The 21,332-nt window shown below is 37.5% G+C and overlaps 1 protein-coding gene across 1 annotated transcript in view; it reads left to right on the top strand.

Moving 5' to 3' along the window:
* myo3a (myosin IIIA) overlaps positions 1-21,332 on the top strand; it is a 122,008-nt gene that overhangs the window by 47,566 nt on the left and 53,110 nt on the right. The window contains exons 6-10 of the mRNA XM_079806740.1: positions 10,523-10,599; positions 12,421-12,566; positions 18,959-19,024; positions 19,361-19,516; positions 20,693-20,731. Coding sequence (XP_079662866.1) covers positions 10,523-10,599; positions 12,421-12,566; positions 18,959-19,024; positions 19,361-19,516; positions 20,693-20,731 — 484 coding nt within the window. The remainder of the gene's footprint in view (positions 1-10,522; positions 10,600-12,420; positions 12,567-18,958; positions 19,025-19,360; positions 19,517-20,692; positions 20,732-21,332) is intronic.

The following is a 21,332-nucleotide window of genomic DNA, read 5'->3' as shown; positions in this document are numbered from 1 at the left end:
TAGTTGGTATAGGGTCGAGCATACATGTTGTTGATTTGATGATTTTAGCCAATTCTTCTTCTCCTATAGCAGTGAATGAGAGTAACTTTTCCTCAGTTCCTTGGTGTGTTTTGGTTCACCCAAGAAGGGGCTGCCTGCGTCAAAACAGACAATCAGTAACTGGATTGTCCAGGCTATAGCCACGGCTTATCAGGTGCGCAATTTGCCTTCACCGTTAGCCGTGAGGGCCCATTCTACCAGGGGCATGGCCTCCTCTGTGGCCTCATTTCTGGGGCCTCTATGCAAGAGATCTGTGAGGCTGCTGGGTGGGCCACCCCGCACACCTACATTCATTACTACAGTCTGCATCTGCCTGAGACACCTGGCGCTAGAGTGCTCGCCCCCTGGTTGTGCCTGGTATCCAGCTTCACACTGGGTGGGTATGATTGGCGTCTCGGGTTATGACTATAACCCTTGTTCCCCGAGAAGGGGAACGAGACAGTGCGTCTCGTGTCCACCCAATTATCAGAGTGCTCGCTTCATCGCAAGAACGCTATCTCTGTTGTGTTCAGACGTCTCTTTGTATCTTCCGGGTATGCCGTCACATACAACGTCATCACACAACACCAATCGGATTGGGCTGATTCTACTGTTTCTTCAGACACTTTACGCGAGGGCCGTTCCCCAAAGTGTCGTCACGATGACGCAGTGTCTCGTTCCCCTTCTCGGGCAACAAGGGTTATAATCATTACCCGAGACGTTTTTTCAGCATCTTTTGCATATTTGAACCCTCTCCAGCAGGGACTGTATGATTTTGAGATTCCTCTTTTCACACTGAGGACAATTGAGGGACTCAAACACAACTACTAAAAAAGGATGCTCCAGAAGGAAATATGATGCATTAAGAACAGGATGAAGATGTCCAAATGTTTCTTATTTTGATTAAATATCTTTTTTTTTTTTCATTTAGTACTGCCCTTCAGAAGCAACAGAAGATACTTACATGTTTCCCAGAAGACAAATTGAGTACAATTTACCTTGATCTTCAAATTCAATAAGTTTTAACCCCCCGCTTCCCTTAATGCGTTGTGTTTCCTTCTGGAGCATCAGTGAATGTTTGAACCTTTTTAGTTGTTGTGTTTGAGTCCCTCAATTGTCCTCATTGTGAAAAGATGGATCTCAAAATCATACAGTTCCTGCTGGAGAGGGTTCAAATATGCAAAAGATGCTGGAAAACTGAAGACTGTGCAGGACCTGGAGGATTTTTCTGAAGAACATTGGGCAGTTTAACTGCTCAGGACAAACAAGGGACTCTTGAACAACCATCACAAAAAACAAAACAAACAGCCGTGGGTCATCCAGGGAACGACACACGGTATTGAGAATTAATGGTTCATAAACTTTTGAACGGGATTATTTGAATAAATTCAGCTATTTTTTTGCCTTGTGGACCATATGTAAACATTTTTATGTAAAATATCTTATTCAGGACAGTACTAAATAAAAAATAACATGCATTTTGTATGATTCCTTTTTTTTTATTAGTTAAAATTATTAAAATTTTCACAGATTCTGCAAGCGGATCACATACTTTTTCTTGCCATTGTATATATATATATTAGGGATGTCCAGATCCGATCACGTGATCGGAAATCGGGCCCGTTCTCGTGGTTTCAGACTCGATCGGAATCAGACATTACCTCCCGATCAGGACTCGGATATATATGTATATATATTCTCATGATTTTTTTACACATCTATAGTTATGCGGGTGCACAGAGTTAGACCCTTTTGACTCCACACAGAAAAAGCAACGCATGCTGCATGACATCACTTTGTTGCAGAGACGCTATTGGTTAAATAAGGTGAATTAAATAAAAAATAAGGAACATCCTGGATCTGTTTTTTCGCTCTTCTTTATTCTTTTTTTATATATTATAGAAGTATCAGATCGGGACTCGGTATCGGTAGATACTCAAAATCAAATGACTCGAAAACCTGATCGGGACATCCCTAATATATATATATATATCAAGGCAGGAAAGAAAGTCAAATAAATAATTCACAATTTGAATATAATTTATTTAAGCTTAATAAGCAAATCATGTACACTGCCTTAATTTCAGAGAGGGCTTGAAGGACACTGTGCTCATATGGAGTAGAACAAGCACACTTTGTGCTAAGCTGCTAAAAATAGTCATAAACCTAAAGAACTGACTGGCATCTTTTGTATGCCAATTATATCTTAAAAATATGATATAAAAATACATCATCTTCCATTTACCAGATTATTATGTTGTCAACAAGCTTGTTAGCTAATGTTATCAAAGTCTGAAACATTAATTTGGACTATCAATATGGGTAATTCGGCATTCAGGTATGAGAGGCGGTGTTATATTTTGAATATAGTCACAGTTAAACGTTATTAGGCTCGACATGCAGTGTGAACCACTTTAGCTATGACTATATTCACCAAACAGCACATCCTTCTAAATGTTCTAAATGAGAGCATCAGCGTGCAATCAATTGTGAGTAAAGGGCCGGGTTTAAAGGTAGGGTAGGCAATGTTTTTTGTTAGACTGTTTGAAAACTCTCTTCACATCCTGATATCAATCAATAATAGATGTGGTCTAAATATATATAAAAAAAACTGTACACTATATTACCAAAAGTTTTGGGATGTCTGCCTTTATATGCACATGATGACATCCCATTTTTAATCCGTAGTGTTTAATATGGAGTTGGCCCACCCTTTGCAGCTATAACAGCTTCAACTCTTCTGGGAAGGCTTTCCACAAGGTTTAGGAGTGTGTTTATGAGAATTTTTGACCATTCTTCTAGAAGCACATTTGTGAGGTCAGGCACTGATGTTGGACAAGAAGGCCTGGCTTGCAGTCTCCGCTCTAATTCATTCCAAAGGTGTTCTATCTGGTTAAGGTCAGGACTTTGTGCAGGCCAGTCAAATTTCTCCACACCAAACTCGCTCTTCCATGTCTTTATGGGCCTTGCTTTGTGCACTGGTGCACAGTCATGTTAGAACAGGAAGGGGCCATCCCCAAACTTTTCCCACAAAGTTGGGACATGAAATTGTCCAAAATGTCTTGGTATGCTGAAGCATTAAGAGTTCCTTTCACTGGAATTAAGGGACCAAGCGCAACCCCTGAAAAACAACCCCACACCATAATCCCTTTACACCACTGCATCCACTGCTTTGCATTGCACTTGGAGATGTATGGCTTGGATGCAGCTGCTCAGCCGCAGCTACTTTGCCATGGAAACCCATTCCATGAAGCTCTCTACGCACTGTTCTTGAGCTAATCTGAAGGCTACACAAAGTTTGGAGGTCTGTAGCAATTGACTCTGCAGAAAGTTGGCGACTTCTGCGCACTGTGCACCTCAGCATGCGGTGACCCCGCTCTGTGATTTTACGTTACCTACCATTTCATGGCTGAGTTGCTGTTGCTCCCAATTGCTTCCACTTTGTTATAATACCACTAACAGTTGACCATGGAATATTTAGTAGTGAGGAATTTTCACAAATGGATTGCACAGGTGATAACCTATCATGGTAGCACACTTGAATTTACTGAGCTCCTGAGAGCAACCCATTCTTTCACAAAAATGTTTGTAGAAGCAGTCTGCATGTCTAGGTGCTTGATTTTATACACCTGTGGCTATGGAAGAGATTGGAACACCTGAATTCAATGATTTGGAGGGGTGTCCCATTTCTTTTTGCTATATAGTGTATCCTCTGTGGAATTGTCCAATCATTGCATTGAAGTCACAGAGTGCCACAAAAAAACAGCAGCCCCCTGTTACAGTGTGTTCACTTAAGTTCACTCTGTGACTTAACCGTAATTACGAGATGGCTACCCGTTCTCAGAATTATGTGTTTCTCTGACAACACTATCAACTGCAAAATGAATCTGCAGCAGTCAGGTGGTACAAGAGTTCTTTAAGTTGTTTACGTTCATTATTATTGTAATGTTATGTGCTTTGAGACATTAGGTAATTTTAACGCTGTCTCTCGTGACGCTGTGCAGAATCTGCTCTGGCTTTGCGCATTCATGTGTTTTGGAGGAGGTGTGGCTTTGGAGATGCTCTGAAGGGAAGGTGGGATCTTATGTATTCAAAGCTAGCTTGCTATTGCTAGCCAGTCTGAATTTGCGTACCGTACCTTTTAAGCAGACTAAATGATTGGAGAAGTCCAATATCAATGGAGGGAAGTAGTTTGCACCGGAAGATCAAGTTATGACATTTTGATTAAACATAACAAGGTCAAAAAATATAAAATAATTAAACATATACATGAATGAATTGTTGACTATAAAATCAATAACATATTTTTTTTAAATAGCCAGGGTGAAGTTTCATTTCATGCCGACTTAAATTTTTGTGGTGTAAATAAAAGAAAGATTATGGGAGTATGTTTTAGACAAAAATACTATTTCAGTCTTTATATTTTTCTACAAAATTTTCACAATTACTATAATTCAGTATGTCACTTGCCGTTTCTATGTAATTATTTGTGGAATTTAACCATTTCTGAGTGAAAATTATTTCAAAATAAATCCTACACCTTTTTCAACATTTGACCTTGCTAGTTTGAACTCAGAACACAATATTGACCAATTAGCATTCAGTATTGCAACTATCCATGTTGTCATAGATTATATAATCTGTATAACCTTGTTAGAAGTTAGACCCCCCCCCCCCCCCCCAACAGATTTACTAAACATGGCAAGTGAGAGCGCAATCCCATGAAAGCACCGATGGAAGTGGAAAGTTCTGCGCGTGATCTACTGACAACGTGCAAATTAAAGAACACAGATGCAGCTGGATAATTTCCATCACCAACGCAATCTACCAAGAGCAGTGCAAATTTGGTCTGGTTTAAGACATGCTTTTTTGGGGGCTTTAAATAATGCCGCAAACACCAGTAAATTGACTAGCATAAACCTTAGTAAATGACCTTGCATAATTCATTTAAATTCTCCCCTCCCATAAATGTTGTGTGTGAAAGGGAAACTCCTACAAATGTATGCAATAAGGTCAGCCGCACAAATAACGCCTTTTCAGAACAATTTTTTCCTGCGTGTCTTTATTAAAGGTAGGGTAGGTAAGAATGATTTAAAACACTTTTGTCCAAATTTGTTTAAACTTTCTTTATATGTCAATACATAATTAAAATGTAAGTACTCAGAAAAAGAGAGTATATAAATCGAGTGACTCTAGACTTTTTAATCTGCAATAAACACCGCTCATTATTTTCGTTCGGGCCGAAACAAGTGATTGGCTTGGGCAACTGTAACTCTCTCTCGCTACCATGGCTACCACCGCTTTTGCTCCAGGATCTGCCCACATGCGCGCACCCCAGTGTTGCCAAGTCGGGCTACTTCAAACACTGTTGCCGCGGGCTGTTTTTCATGTCCGCGGGTTGAAGCAACCCCAATTAAGTGATATTTTGCCCCGGGATTTGCGAATTTTAGCAGGCAGCCCTACCAAAAAGGCACATATTTTACCCCCCAAATGCGATTTTTACCGAAGAAACACGATTGGGCTTGTTTTGGGCTAGTTTTGAGTAGCAATTGGGCGGATTTTGTTGTGAAAACATGGCAACCCTGGCGCACCCGTTTGATTTGAGTTCATTAGGCTGTATTTATGCTGGACAGGTAATCTTTCATTTTGATTATACATTTTTTTGGTTTATGTTTTCATGAAGCATGTCTCACTAGCACACATAGCTGCCTAATATAGCTAACATAACATTACTTAGCATAAAGTTACAATGTTATACACTTAGTGAACCATTAGTAGAGATGATAAATACTCAATATGCTTAGCTCAAGTTGATCGCTGTCGTGTTGAATTTCGCAAAATGTAAATTTAGATAACAAAATGCATGTGTAAAAGCTAGTACACCGCATCCAGGAACTTTTTTTAGAGCTAAGTTAGCTTTAGCTACTACCCTCTGTCTAAACTCTTTTACCATGTTCACCTGGAACTTTACCTGCACGTTTATTCCCGCGGTTTGTTTTTATATTCTCTACCAATGTTTACTGATGCTTTTATCTTGTATCTGTGTGTCGTAGACGTGTTGTGTGTGTATTTTAAACTTTACCAGTATCGGTATTCTCGCTTGATAGTGAGTACTAAAATACATCTTATTTGTTTATATTCATAATGATAAAGTTAGATTTTTTATTACATGTGATTCTGACATGATGTCACTACATGCACTTCTTCTCCGCTCGCCTCAGGTAAATAATGCGCCTTTCAGCTGAGCTGACGGCGTGGCGCGTTAATGTGTTATGGGGGCGTGGCTTTGGAAAGAGTCCAGAAGGGAGAAGGTGGAGTGAATGGAAATAATGAGCTGTCTTTAAAACAGTCGTGAGAGGTCTACAGACACTCAATTTTCATACTTTCTTTTTCAGAGTACTTACATTTTAATTATGTATTGATATATAAAGAAAGTTTCAACAAATTTGGAAAAAAAGTTTTTTAACCAAATCCTACCTACCCTACCTTTAAATCCTAACAGTATTTTTTTTATGCCAAAAGAGGGTTTGCCCTGGTGCAAGCTGTTATCTGTAAATCTGGCTCATTTTTCTTTTTCTTTTTTGAGAATGTATTGCTTGATGCGTCAACCAAAACCTATTATGAAAACAGGATATTGACATTGTTCCATTCTCTTGCTACTCTAAACCACACAAACCTCACTTGAACGTCACTCAGTTTACCCTGTCAACCTATTTTTTCCAAAAAGAGTGCATTTGTTGAGTGCTTGGCCAGAGACGTGCTCAGGGCGATATCTGTCTCCCACTGTCAGAAATGGAGGCACGGCGAGTGGGTGGCTGTCGGACCGCGGCTGTATGCTGGGGTTCCACATGCCCACGTCTCAGAGCAGGCTCAAAGTCACGCAGGGCTAATGCGTTATCCGTGTGAAGGGGCTCACGCTTTGCTGAGCAGATAAAGCCCCCACACTGACTCATCTGAATGAAAAAAGCTGCATTATTAGACAAAAAGAGCGAGAGGAGGCGGGGTGGGGGGGGTGGAGGAGGGTGCTTTGGTGGCTTTGTCATGAATATTCTAATTGGCAGTGTTATCTCTGATGATTATTAAGACCGGCCCCGGGGCCCAGTGCAGATCTAATGTAGCAGAAAGGGAACAGCCGCAGGAGACTGTTTAGTGGGGTGTGTGTGTTTTTGTCTGTTGTTCTTCAGTACATCTATTGTCTGCTGTCCATTTTCAGCCCACAGCATATTTGAATCCATGTTTCTGTATTTGTTTCTGGTGTAGTGGGGATTTAATGTGTTTGTGAGTCTTGTGAATGCAAGGAATCCTTTTTGATACCGCCAAGAATGGGTGGCGATTCAAAAGCTTTAATCCGATCAGAAATAGAAGGAAGATTCCTTCAAAAAGATTTATGTGTATATAGTTAATTTTAGCAGCACAAAATGTTTAATCGGCTCTAATCTAGACATTTCAGATTCTTTGTGATCAACAGATTTTAATTGGATGTGGTTGTGTTTCATGTTTTTTCACAGCAGAAATCCATTTCGTAATGTCTTGTTTCCCAGGGAAAAAGTTTGTCCTCTGAACTTGTGACATTAGATTTGCATTTCCCAGTCAAAAGACTAGTATTTATTTTAGGTAAATAGGTTTTAGGTTATGGTTTAGCTGTTGCTTACTATAGATATTTACATAGAAGCAAATAGAAAAATGCAAATAGTTTAAGAAAGAAGACCAGATTTCATATCTAAGTATTATGATGACATAACTGATGTTGGTGGGATTTTAAATCCTTCTACCAAAGTACAATAAGTCAGTAGGAGTCTTGGATTTCTGTAAAATAATATAATTTACACACACACACACACACACACACACACACACACACACACACACACACACAAATGCAAAATGAAAACATAAAACAAATAAAAGACTATTTACATCAAGAGAGTGAAGTAAAAAAAAATTTGGCTGAAGGTGTAGTTACATTTACCAATCCATTGGTCGGTAATTTTCACAAGCCAAATCTATACGATTGGGAATTTTGCAATACATTTCCTTGCGCAAATTTCACAACGGGTTCAAGTTGGTCACATGGATTCGGCATGGTGACGAACAGAAAGCTGCTTGGTTTGAAAGTGACTTCTGTTTGAGTTGTGCTTCATTCATTGCTACACTATTGGGAATAGACAATAGACCTTTTCTGCCTGCAAAATGTTGCTGAAATTTCACTAATGTCACCGCATTATAATATTTAAATCTACCTAACAATATCTAGTCACACTTTAGTTTAGGGTCAATTCTTACTATTTAGTAACTACTACTAACTATTAACTACGACTTTTGCCTCAATAAACTCATAATTACTGTTAGTTAGTAAGGTAGTTGTTAAGTTTAGGTATTGGGTCGGATTAAGGGATGTGGAATATGGTCATGCATAATACAGCATTCATGTTTGCTTTATAAGTATGAATAAACAGCCAATATCCTCGTAATATGCTTGCTAATAAGCAACTTAATAGTGAGAATTGAACCCAAAAGTGTTACCCAATAACCACTCTCTTGTTATTGCCTTGACAGCACTGCCCTTCCCTTCCTTTCCTTTCCTTTCCTTTCCTTTCCGTTCCTTTCCTTTCCTTTCCTTTCCTTTCCTTTCCTTTCCTTTCCTTTCCTTTCCTTTCCTTTCCTTTCCTTTCCTTTCCTTTATTGTCTTGTCAGCACCACCCTTTCCTTTATTTTTTTTACTTTACTTTACTTTACTTTACTTTACTTTACTTTACTTTACTTTACTTTACTTTACTTTACTTTACTTTACTTTACTTTATTGCCTTGTCAGCACCATCCTTTCCTTCCTTTCCTTTATTGCCTTCCTTGTCAGCACCACCCTTCCTTTAATTTCCTTTGCTATCCTGTTCTTTTCTTTATTGCCTTGTCAGCACCACCCTTTCCTTCCTTTTCTTTCCCTTTTCTTTCCTTTCCTTTCCTTTCCTTTCCTTTCTTTTCCTTTCCTTTCCTTTCCTTTCCTTTCCTTTCCTTCCCTTCCCTTTATTGTCTTGTCAGCACCACCCTTTCCTTTATTTTTTTTTTACTTTACTTTACTTTACTTTACTTTACTTTACTTTACTTTACTTTACTTTACTTTACTTTACTTTACTTTACTTTACTTTACTTTACTTTACTTTACTTTATTGCCTTGTCAGCACCATCCTTTCCTTCCTTTCCTTTATTGCCTTCCTTGTCAGCACCACCCTTCCTTTAATTTCCTTTGCTATCCTGTTCTTTCCTTTATTGCCTTGTCAGCATTACCCTTTCCTTCCTTTTCTTTCCCTTTTCTTTCCTTTCCTTTATTGCCTTGTCAGCACCACCCTTTCCTTCCTTTTCTTTCCTTTCCTTTATTGTCTTGTCAGCACCACCCTTTCCTTCCTTTTCTTTCCCTTTGCTTTATTGTCTTGTCAGCACCACCCTTTCCTTCCTTTTCTTTCCCTTTGCTTTGCTTTGCTTTCCTTTTATTTTATTTCATTTCCCGTCCTTTCCTTTCCTTTCCTTTATTGCCTTGTCAGCACCACCCTTTCCTTCCTTTTCTTTCCTTTCCTTTATTGTCTTGTCAGCACCACCCTTTCCTTCCTTTTCTTTCCTTTCCTTTATTGTCTTGTCAGCACCACCCTTTCCTTCCTTTTCTTTCCCTTTGCTTTGCTTTGCTTTCCTTTTATTTTATTTCCTTTCCCGTCCTTTCCTTTCCTTCCCTTTATTGTCTTGTCAGCACCACCCTTTCCTTCCTTTTCTTTCCCTTTGCTTTGCTTTGCTTTCCTTTTATTTTATTTCCTTTCCTGTCCCGTCCTTTCCTTTCCTTTCCTTTATTGTCTTGTCAGCACCACCCTTTGCTTCCTTTTCTTTCCCTTTGCTTTGCTTTGCTTTCCTTTTATTTCCTTTCCTTTCCTCTTCCTTTCCTTTATTACTTTGTCATTACCACCCTTCCTTTCATTAAATTTTTTTCCTTTCCTGTCCTTTCTTTTATTGCCTTGTCAGCACCACCCTTTCCTTCCTTTTATTTCCTTTCCTTTCCTTTATTGCCTTGTCAGCACCACCCTTTCCTTCCTTTTCTTTCTCTTTGCTTTCCTTTTATTTCCGTTCCTGTCCTTTCCTTTATAGCCTTGTCAGCACCACCCTTCCTTTCTTTTCCTTTTCGGCCCTTTCCTATATTTTATTGCATTGCCACCACCACCCTTTCCTTCCTTTTCATTCCCTTTGCTTTGCTTTTATTTTATTTCCTTCCCTTCCCTTTCTTGTCCTTTCCTTTATTGGCCTTTATAAGCCAGAAGGTTTAAGGGTTAGTGTTAGGTTACTATGATCACCGAACATGTTTTTGTTTGTAACCTTGTTTGATCTCTATTCAAATAGTTTCCATTGCCACTCGGCTAAAAGCAAGTTCCAAAGATCCAAATAAATTCCTTAACCAGCAGTTAAAAAACAAAAAATCTTTTTGAATAGCCTTACATAAAACATTGTTTGTGTTTCTTCCTCTCATCAGGAGTATCCGCCCAGCTTACAAACACCCGGCTAAGGAGAAACACTTCGGTCGGAACACCTTTCTGGATGGCCCCTGAGGTAAGACCATTGGCAAGTCATTTGCAAAGCATGTCACTTTGTGGCCTGCAAATGTTTTTGTTAGCTTAGTTTTTCCATAGGATTTCCATATGAGATAGGGTAAGAGGTCTACATCTCTCAAGTTGTTTTGAGTGTCCAGGCCAAAATTTCCATATGACTCAAGGGCTAGAGGCTTACGTGCCTCAATTTGTTCTAGGTGTCAATACAATCAAAACACAAACAGAGATTTATCATTAGTGCACTTTTTAGATTCCTAAAAATCTGCAGGGAACATTCTGGGTTCATCTCTGGACTTATCGCATGGATTAAATGCTAAACGCACTATAAGAGTTTCTGATTCTGAGGTAAGACTGTATTCCATTCTCTGGTTTTCTGTTTTCTCTGGTATACAATATTATAGATCAATAAAGGGATGTAAACATAATGCTTTTAATGATTAAATAAGCCATTTATTTTACAGTGTCCTTGTCATACATGTTACATGTCGTTTCTATAGCAATAACTATAAATTATGCATAATTACATACAAATTAACCCTAAACCAAACCTCAATTCCAAACCTAAACCTGCATGTAAATACGTATTATTACTCAACACTTAAATGTATAATTACACTTCAACAAAGACACCTTAAAATAGTGTAACCGCATTTTTCATCATTTTATACAGAAAAACTTGGTAAGACTTTATAATAAAGTTTAATTTGTTAACATGAACTAACCATGAGCAATACATTTGTTACTGTATTTTTACTGCATTTAAAAATACAGTTCATTGTTTGTTCACAGTGCATTAACTAATTTTAACAAATACATTTGATTTTAATAATGTATTAGTAAATGTTGAAATTAAAATGAACAAAGATTAATAAATGCTGTAGAAGTGCAGTTTATTATAAGTTCATGTTAACTAATGAAACATTATTGTAAAGTGTTACCAAAAACGTTATTTAATTTGCGTCTCTTTTGCTTTAGATTCATTTTATTTCTCTCATCCTCTGTTTAGTCTTTTCAAAACTCTATTTCTATATTTTTATGAATATAAACATTTATAATTGACATGTTTTGTGAGTGTGTAATATTCCTGTGCATTGTCTGTACTATTAAGCATATACACTATGCAGTTATGTAATTATAAAGTAATATAGTTATTAGTTAACAAAAAATAATATATATGTGTGTGTATTTGAATTTTTATTTTTATAATTCTTTCTGTCAAATTCCAACTGATGTATTGAAAGGGAATCTATTCTTAAATTCTGAATTTTATCCATCACTTCACATGAAAAAAACTTTTATTGACATATTTGTCTATTTCTGTTTTAAATTTTTTATTAAAATACATACAATACATTGTATATGTATATATATATATATATATATATATATATATATATATATATATATATATATATATATATATATATATATATATATATATATATATATATATATATATATATATATATATATATATATATATATATATATATATATACACATACGTATTATGTGGTAGAATGTATAGCAAAAAATAAAAAACGGAAATAGAAAAATAAAAATATGTATATATAAAGTATAGGCATTTAAATTGTTAAAGTGGAACTGTTTGATTTCTGTACTCACTAGTGGCTTACAGTAGTTGAATCTGCCTATTAAGCTGGAAAATTAATTTTAATATACAAATGACAAATAATATGCACTTCACCATTTTGGCAGTGTTTTTTGGCAGTTATTAATGTGCTCTGGTTACTATGTTCAGCTGTCAGGATCCGTTATAAATATTTGCAGGTCAGTAATGAATGTGTTTGTATTTGCCCAGGTCATCGCGTGTGAGCAGCAGCTTGACTCCACGTATGACGAGCGCTGTGACGTGTGGTCTCTGGGTATCACGGCCATAGAGCTGGGTGATGGAGACCCACCTCTCGCTGAACTTCATCCAATGAGAGCTCTCTTCAAAATTCCAAGGTGACGCTCTCATTTTAGTACATTTATGACACTTTTTGATATTCAGATACAAAGGAACCTCACAGTCCACAGGGTCGTTTGTGTCAGTGTTTGGAATAATTTGTGATTATAGCTCAGAGATGGATGACACTGCTGTATATTTGGACCTTGGAGCTGTCGGAAGCCAGTATATGTTCATTCTTAGGGCTTTTTTTTTTCTTTTTTTGAGGTTGGAGCAGCTTTAATGTATGTCATATTCTTGAAATACATGTATCTTTATGGATACAAGAAAGAGACCAAGCTATTTTTCTTTCCATCGTGCATCCACCTGTCTGAAGGTGAAATTTGATTGTTTACTGTTTTCGGGCTCAGAACAGAAAACTTTTATCACTAGTGTCATCTTGATGGTGCAGCACTTTTGTGCTCTAATACACCTCACACACACACACACACACACACACACACACACACACACACACACACACACACACACACACACACACACACACACACACACACACACACAGAGACACAGACAGCATCCATCCATTGAGCGCTGTGCTGTCAGAGCAGTGGAGGGGGTGGTGGGCTTCATCACAGAGCGGTGTGGTAATGTTTTTGACTGCACATGTACACACTGCAGGCTGTCTTTGTTGGGTCTCTCTAATGTTCCCTTTCCTGCTTATAAGAAAAAGCACACCTTACACCCCTCACCCGTCCAGACTGAGAATGAGCAATGCAATGTGACAAAACTGGAACGCAGCCATTATAATCTCAAATTTGTATGTTCTCACAATATTTCACTCAAGAGTTATATCGAAATATACATGTATTTTTGGATATACACTACAGTTCAAGTTCGGGGTCTAAAATGTTTTTGCATTTATTTGATAAAAAATACAGTAAAAACTGTAATTGTGAAATCTTATTGCTTAAAATAATTATTTAACATAAATGTTTTCTATGTTAAGTTATTCAGTTATTCCTGATTTTTTGCACTTTTTTGAACTGATTGCAACATTACTCCAGTCTTTAGTGTCACATGACCCTTCAGAAATCATTCTAATATGCTGATTTGCTGCTCAAGAAACATTTATTATTATTATCAATGTTGAAAACAGTTGTGCTCAATATTTTGGTGGAAACCGTGATACTTATTTTCAGGATTCTTTGATGAATGCAATGTTCAAAAGAATAGCATTTATTTGAAATTGATTTTTTTTGTAACAACGTAAAAGGAAAATTCTCACTGTCACATTTGATCAATTTAATGCGACCTTGCTAAATAGTATTTCTTTCTTGAAAAAAAAAAACACTTTTGAACAGAAAATATTTATATTTCAGGTTACATTTACAGTATATATTCATACAATCATTATGTATTGGTTTATTTTAGAATTTAAAAATATATATATAACTGTATATTAAATGTATAAAATGAGACATTTAAGACATTATTTTATTTTAATCTCTTTTTCTTTTTAATATCTATTTTGTAATATTATATCTATTTTACAGTCCTTTTTCACATGAACATTCTATATACTTATTGTAGTAATGATACTAAGTACTAACCCTGAACCTACCCCTAAACCTTAAAGGCTCACTGAAGTGCCTTGAAACGCGCAGCATTATTCAATGTGTTGACGTAATTTCCCCTGAAACGGCTCCAGCTGTTAGCAGCTCCTCCCCTTTTGTGAAACAGCCAATAGTGTTTCGTTTATACCACAGTTTGACCAGAGCCTTTCTGTTTGGTAAAGCCATAGTTTCCTCCTAATCTCTAACCGTTTATCATCATAATCTTCTCCATATCGCTTTGAAATACAGCATTCTGTGCAGAATTTAAATGGGTCCGATATGTTTTGTTGTCTGCACCTGCTCGTGCATATGATCCACGCTGCGCTCTCGTGTCTCTAGTCTAACTTTAGACCAGAACCGTTGGTGTGTGTATGTGTGTGTGCTGCGGCGGTGAAACTAACGTGAAATCAGATTTAATTTGCCTCAACTGAAAGCATTACATGTCTGAATCGTTTCCTGTCGCATGTATAGTGCGTTATGTGCCTTTCACCATGTAGAAATTAGTAAATGTGTGAACAAATGACCGATTTCAGACAGAGCTTCAGCGTCTATTTATAATGTAGGGGGCGGGACGCTTCAGATTCTAGAGAGCATTTGATTAGAAGCTAAAAGCTAAAAAAATTCTAAAAACCTTTGTCAAAACTACCTTTTGATTTCAGGGGGCCTTTAACTTAACCCATGTACTTACCTTACACTACTCTTTGTGTGTAAGTACACTGTAAGTACATTGAGGGCCCTATTTTAACGATCTGAGCACATGGTCTGAAGCTCACGATGCAGGTGCACTCAGGACGTGTCCAAATCTATTTTGCTAGTTTAATGACGGAAAAAATGGTCGGCGCGCCAGAGGCATGGTCTAAAAGGGTTGTACCTTGTCTCTTAATTGAGTCATGGGTGTGTTTTGGGCGTAACGTGCAATAAACCAATCAGAGTCTCATCTCCCATTCCCTTTAAAATCCAGTTGCGCTTGCACCATGGTGGATTCGCTATTTACATGGCGGAATTTGCAAGTGGAAAGACTGAACGCATATTACTAACACGGCCTTTAAATAACAAAAAAAAAAAAATGTGAAAATGATAACTACGTCGGGCTGACACTAGCAAAAAACCAACATGGCCTCCAACCAATACGCCTATATAGGTCGTTTGTCACTTCCTTGAAATACCATAGTAGCGCCCCTATCGACAACAGGACTCTTTCATTTTAATGCTTTGTTTCCTTTTATTTGCGTCATATTTTGGGTTTTGCGTAGCTCAATTGATAGAGCATTCCAAAATGCAACATCATGTAATCATGTGGTCATGCAATCGTGGGTTCGATCCCAGGGAACACAAGTGCTCATAAAGTGTATATGCAATATAAATCACTGGGTAGGTTAAGGGGTGGGGTGGGTGTATAGTTTTCGCTAAATGGAAATGTGTCAAATGGGGATAAAAAGTCCACACATTGCATTTATATGAACACACATTTTGATCGGTAACGTCAGTCTTACGTCATTTCATGACGACAGACGTAACACGACACTGTCATTATTTTTACGCCAGCTAGAGGGCGCATGACTTAAAAACGTAAATAAAGGTCAGAATAAGGTGCTTGAAAAACGAACCATAGAGTCTGGTTTTTTTTTTTGAGGACAGTCTGCAAAAAACACTTTTTGAACACATTGCGCCGGGTATATGATAGGGCCCTTAAAGTGCATGTACTGTAAAATTAAGTGCAACCTCTATTTCTTAATATTTCTAATATTCATTTAAATCAGATCCTTTTTATATTGCTAATTCTGAAAGAATTTGGTCTTTTGGTTACTAAATCCAAAATTGATCTAAAAGATTAGATCAAACTGGGTCTTTGTTTTTGGTTATATATTGCCACTCCATATGTGTCTTTTTTAGATCCCCATTTTATTGCAGAGCTGTCATGTTTCAGGTTTGCATAAGTCAGATTTGAACTTGTGTCTTATGTTGAATGATTTTGTCTTGGGTAGAATCAGAGTTGATCTGGTATGACGGTGGCACTGCAGGGTTTGAGAGTTGGAACGGCACTAGGCCAGTGGCACATGCTGATGGCATGTTAAGTGTTACGTTTGTGTGACCCAGATTAGACCAGACTAAGCCTCGAGCCATGGAACATGTCTGTGTTCAGCCCCCCCTGCCACCAACAAAGCAAACCACGTTCAGGAATACACACATTTAGCCAGTGGAGAGAAGCTTAAAGGGTTAGTTCTCCCTAAAAATTCTGTCATTAACTACTCACCCTCATATCATTCCAAACCTGTAAGACTTTCATTCCTCTTCGGAACACAAATTAAGATCTATTTGATGAAATCTGAGAGCTTTGTGTCCCCTCCATAGATACCTAAACAAATACTACTTAGACGCGTCAAAAAGTTCATAAAGAGATTGTAAAACTAATCCATATGAATTGAGGGGTTAAGTACGTCTGAAGAGACTCCATTGCTTTATATCATGCACAGGTTGAATTTAGGCTTTTATTCACAAAAGCCAAATTGAACCGAAGTAAACACATCCGATGAGAGAGCTGATGCGCAATCTGAATAACCCGCTCACATGTGTTTGAACATAGAAAAACATTAAAGGCAGCCATTTTTTCATCAAGATACTTTCATTTAGCAAGGATGCAAGTTGATCAAAACTAAGTGGAGACATTTATAATGTTTCAAATAAATGCTGTTTTTGAACTTATTATTCATAAGAGAATCCTGAAAAGATGTATCACTGTTTACACAAAAATATGAAGCAGCACAACTGTTTTCAACATTGGTAATAAGAAATGTTTCTTGAGCATCAAATCAGCATATTACAATGATTTCTGAAGGATCATGTGACTGAAGACTGGAGTAATGATGCTGAAAATTCAGCTTTGCATCGGTAACTTCCTATAACCATTACAAATTACCGACCCCATCATTTTAAAATATTGATTATTTTGTGCTTTCATTATAACACATGAGTAACCACAACTAAAAAAACACATCCCAGCCTATGCCACTGCTTTTGTCTTGTGGGTTTTGAATGTCGTGCTTTAAATTGCAGATGGCATGTTGTTTTCATCTGTAATCTTTTTGTTTTATGCTGCTGTGTTTCCGATAAGGATGCATTTTAATAGTCCAAGCGTTTCTCCTGCCGTTTCCATTGACACCCGCTGTTTGTGTGGGGTGCAGCGTGTGATAAGCAGAGATGTATGCCCCCCCATTAGGGTAATTAATCGCTGTCAGAGGCACAGAGCGCGCTCCTGACGCGGTAGCCGTTGGGCTGGAGTACACCTCCTCAACCCTGCTCTCCCTCTGTTAATAGCCCCCTTCACCAGGACACCAAATGATGGCTAATTAGCTCTATTGTTCCACAGCAGGGAACGCTTGTCAGGTCCTCCGTGACACCGTTAAGTGTCTATCTGCTTACTTATTTACATGTACAGGGAAAAGCTTTCTGGCAGCCTTCATGGACAAAGCTTTTCACAAGAGCACACAATTACTGAAAATGGCGTTTCACTTGTGCAACCTCTGCCTCGAGAAGAACCATAATGGAGACTGGCAATAACTGTCACACTTTTTCACCTTATAGCATTCACTTCAAAACATCAGTTATTCTAAGGTAAAATTATGCCATAAAGATGCATGCACAAGAGAAGGCGTAAATTGCCGTTCATGTGAAAGAAAAAAAGATTTGCAGCATTTTACTGTTTTCTTTCTGTTTTCTATCGGTATATGGGGTTTATTAAGAGGCCATGATGGACAGGGGCCAATGCCGGGGTTAAACCCCTACTCTTTTTCCAAAGGACATCCTGGGATTTTTAATGACTACAGAGAGTCAGGACCTTGGTTTAACGTCTCATCCGAAGGACCGACTTCCAAATCTTACCGCACTTACACTTTTTGGACACCCCACCAAAATATGGCCAAAAGCATTGCAAGCCTGTGAACAGTGATTTACAAGCGAAAACAACAGCGTCAATAACTGCAAAACAGAAGTATAATAATACATGTTTATTGAGAGGCTAATCGGCATATTAGAATGATTTCTGAAGGATCATTTGACTAAAGATTGGAGTAATGATGCTGAAAATCCAGCTTTGAATCACATTAATAAATTGCATTTTAAAATATATTCTAATAGAAAAAAAGTTATTTTAAATTGTAAAAATATTTTACAATAATACAGTTTTTGCTGCATTTTTGAGCAAATAAATGCAGCCTTGGTGAGCAGAAAAGATCTTAATGATTCCAAACTTTTGACTGGAAGTATATATATATATATATATATATATATATATATATATATATATATATATATATATATATATATATATATATATATATATATATATATATATATATATATATATATATATATATATATATATATATATATATATATATACATACTGCACTCTACTGCACACTTTAGAATGCTCGCCAACCAATCAGAATCAAGCATTCAACAGCCCTGTAGTATAATATTTATTATTTTTAACATCGCTATTTATTATTAATTTGACCTTTAAACTTAAAATCTTCTAGTTACAGACATGGGTGACAATCTGCTGCAGTCTCTCTTGTAGTGTATGCAGATATGCATTTTGATATATAGACATTTTTATTTTTTCTATATGTTAAATTGTCTGTGCTTATAAGGACATTAAAATGATTCATATAAACAGCAGACAATTTTAAGCAGTGATCTAATAATCTTATCAAGTGAGGAATGTCTTTTCCCTTTGAAATTAATGGGATCAATTTGCTATGAGTGGTTGTCTCCTCATTTCTCATCTCACACTTATCTTTGGCTATTTATCTGTTGTTTTTTTCTCTGAACAGAAATCCTCCACCCACCCTACATCAACCAGAGCTCTGGTCAAATGATTTTAACGATTTTATATGCAAGTGAGTAACACAGATTAAGTGTATTTCTATTTGTATTTGCCATAATGATGCACATAAATATAAAGTTTAATGGTCGTAAAAGTTGTATTAGTTTTTTTTTTTCTATACTGATTTTGAAGGCTAATTACTCCCATAAAGAGCTTCTCATAATGCCTCGTCATACTCCAATTAACCTCCTACTGTTTTACCAGAACATTGTTTGTAACTGAATTAATCTCAACAACCTTTTGCTTGTTTGTGTTTTTCCTGGATCTGGCCCTTATCAGTTGCCATTTGATGTGACATCTTGGACATTTCAGCACAAATTCTTCCATTTTTCGATTGTGTCCCCTTCAGGTGTCTGATAAAGGATTTTGAGCTCAGGCCCAATGTGCTTGACCTTCTTCAGCATGTCTTCATCAAACAGATTGTGGGCCGAGAGAGGACGCTGCAGAAGCAGCTGATGGAACTGATCGACCTCAACCAGCAAATCGGCGTTATTGAGAAAACAAGGTAGTAAGACATAAATATCAGCTCTAACTCTAGGAGTCTTGCCTGACGACATAAGGTCTGGGCCCTATGGCCACTGCATTTGACTAAGGACCGCCCACTTAATCAGGAAGAGGTCATTGGACTTATAATTACTTATAATTTTAAAACTTACTTAAACATTTTTCATGAAAATATGGGATCTCTGCTGACTGCAGTACCACTACAATTGTGCTATATAGCACTAAAAGTGGTTCTTTGGCTCGTAATCATAGGGGAACCACTTTAAGTGCTGTACAGCACCAAATCTTGGTGCTTCATGGGTTCTTCAGCGGTTCTTCAGCGGTTCTTTGGGATGACTGAGGTGCTTTATAGCAGTGCTATCATATACAGAACCTGTTAAGATATGGTGCTATATGGCACCAAAAGTGGTTCCCCTATGATTACGAGCCAAGAACCACTTTTAGTGCCATATAGCACCATTTTTTTTTATAGAGTGTAGCCATTGTGGCTGGACTAGTAGAAGGGCTGAGACCCCCATCATAACCACTGCTATGCCTCTAATGCCCGGTACACATTGTACGATTTTGGGCTGTCCCAGATGAAAGATGAGCAGTCATGGCGATTTCTGTGGTCGAGACTCCTAACCGGTGGTCCTACGTCGTACAGTAAGAGGTCAAAGACAACCACTGTCACGGTCTTGCGACCAAAGATAGCCTGTGACATTGTCAGAAATGTAGCATGATCTTCTCACGGTGTGTTTGCTGCTACAACCTACATCTACTGTCTAGCCAATAAAAATGCAACGTGAAATTGATCAACATGGCGCTAAAACTTAAAACTACTTCCCTCTAGCTCCCTTTGCAAAATTGGCATGCCAAGTTGGCCTCTTTTCCCTAGCCATTACCGCAGCCATATTCTCCTCTTTCGTTTCCTCCTCTTTTTTTCAGCGCGCATAAAAACCACAATTGCAAAATGTGATTCATCTTGCTCTATTTGTTTACCACTAGCACAAGCTGATGACGTTTTATTCTTCTATATTAACTTGCGTTGTAGCCTACGATTCAATAAGTGCCATCATCGTACCCAGGTTTAATAGATTCATGACATACATTGTGAATTGTAATGATCTTATAGGATTGCCGAAATCGCACAGTCTGTAGCAGGCATTAGATATTAACTTTATTTTTATCATTTAAGCAATCTTGGAAAGACAGAAAGGAGAGACAGTGATTCCAGGTATGAGATATTGTCTGTCACATGGGCTAGATCAACCCTACTTCCTGTGGATGTAGCAGTAGCAGCTTCCTGTCTCTGGCCATGTGTTGTGGCCACTCCCCATGTAATTTTCCCAAAAGTGTTCATTGTGTACCCAATGTTGTGTTCTTGAGTTTTCACAAATGTTAAATGTGTAAATACATGGTTTGGACCAACATTATAGATTTGCCTACCTAGTATTTATTTACGACTTTATTCAACTCTGTTCATGTTTGCTGTCTACTGTCTACATGGGCAGCTACCTTCTAAGATTACACTTGTTTCACATAAGAAGCCTCTGAGGGCTTGCCATTAGCATGTTGCTAAGCTAACATCATTTGTGTTTAATGTGAAAGGGCCTTAAGAAGCATAAAAATACATAATACAAATATTTGGTAAACTAGCTCAGCTATATTACTAGTTTGAGATATTTAATAATAATAATACTATTTAGTATTTTAACAAAGTTTGGTTAGTCAGCATTTCTTTGCTAGCATATTCAACCAGTTTTATTTTTTCTTGCCTCAACGCATTCGGAAATTGTCGTCTACATGAAGGTATCTTTTAAGGCAGTGTAATTATT

The sequence above is a fragment of the Gobio gobio genome (assembly GCF_949357685.1).
Source record: "Gobio gobio genome assembly, chromosome: 23".
Lineage (NCBI taxonomy): Eukaryota > Metazoa > Chordata > Actinopteri > Cypriniformes > Gobionidae > Gobio > Gobio gobio.
Note: the sequence above shows the minus strand (reverse complement) of the source record. Positions and strands in the feature narration are given on the sequence as shown.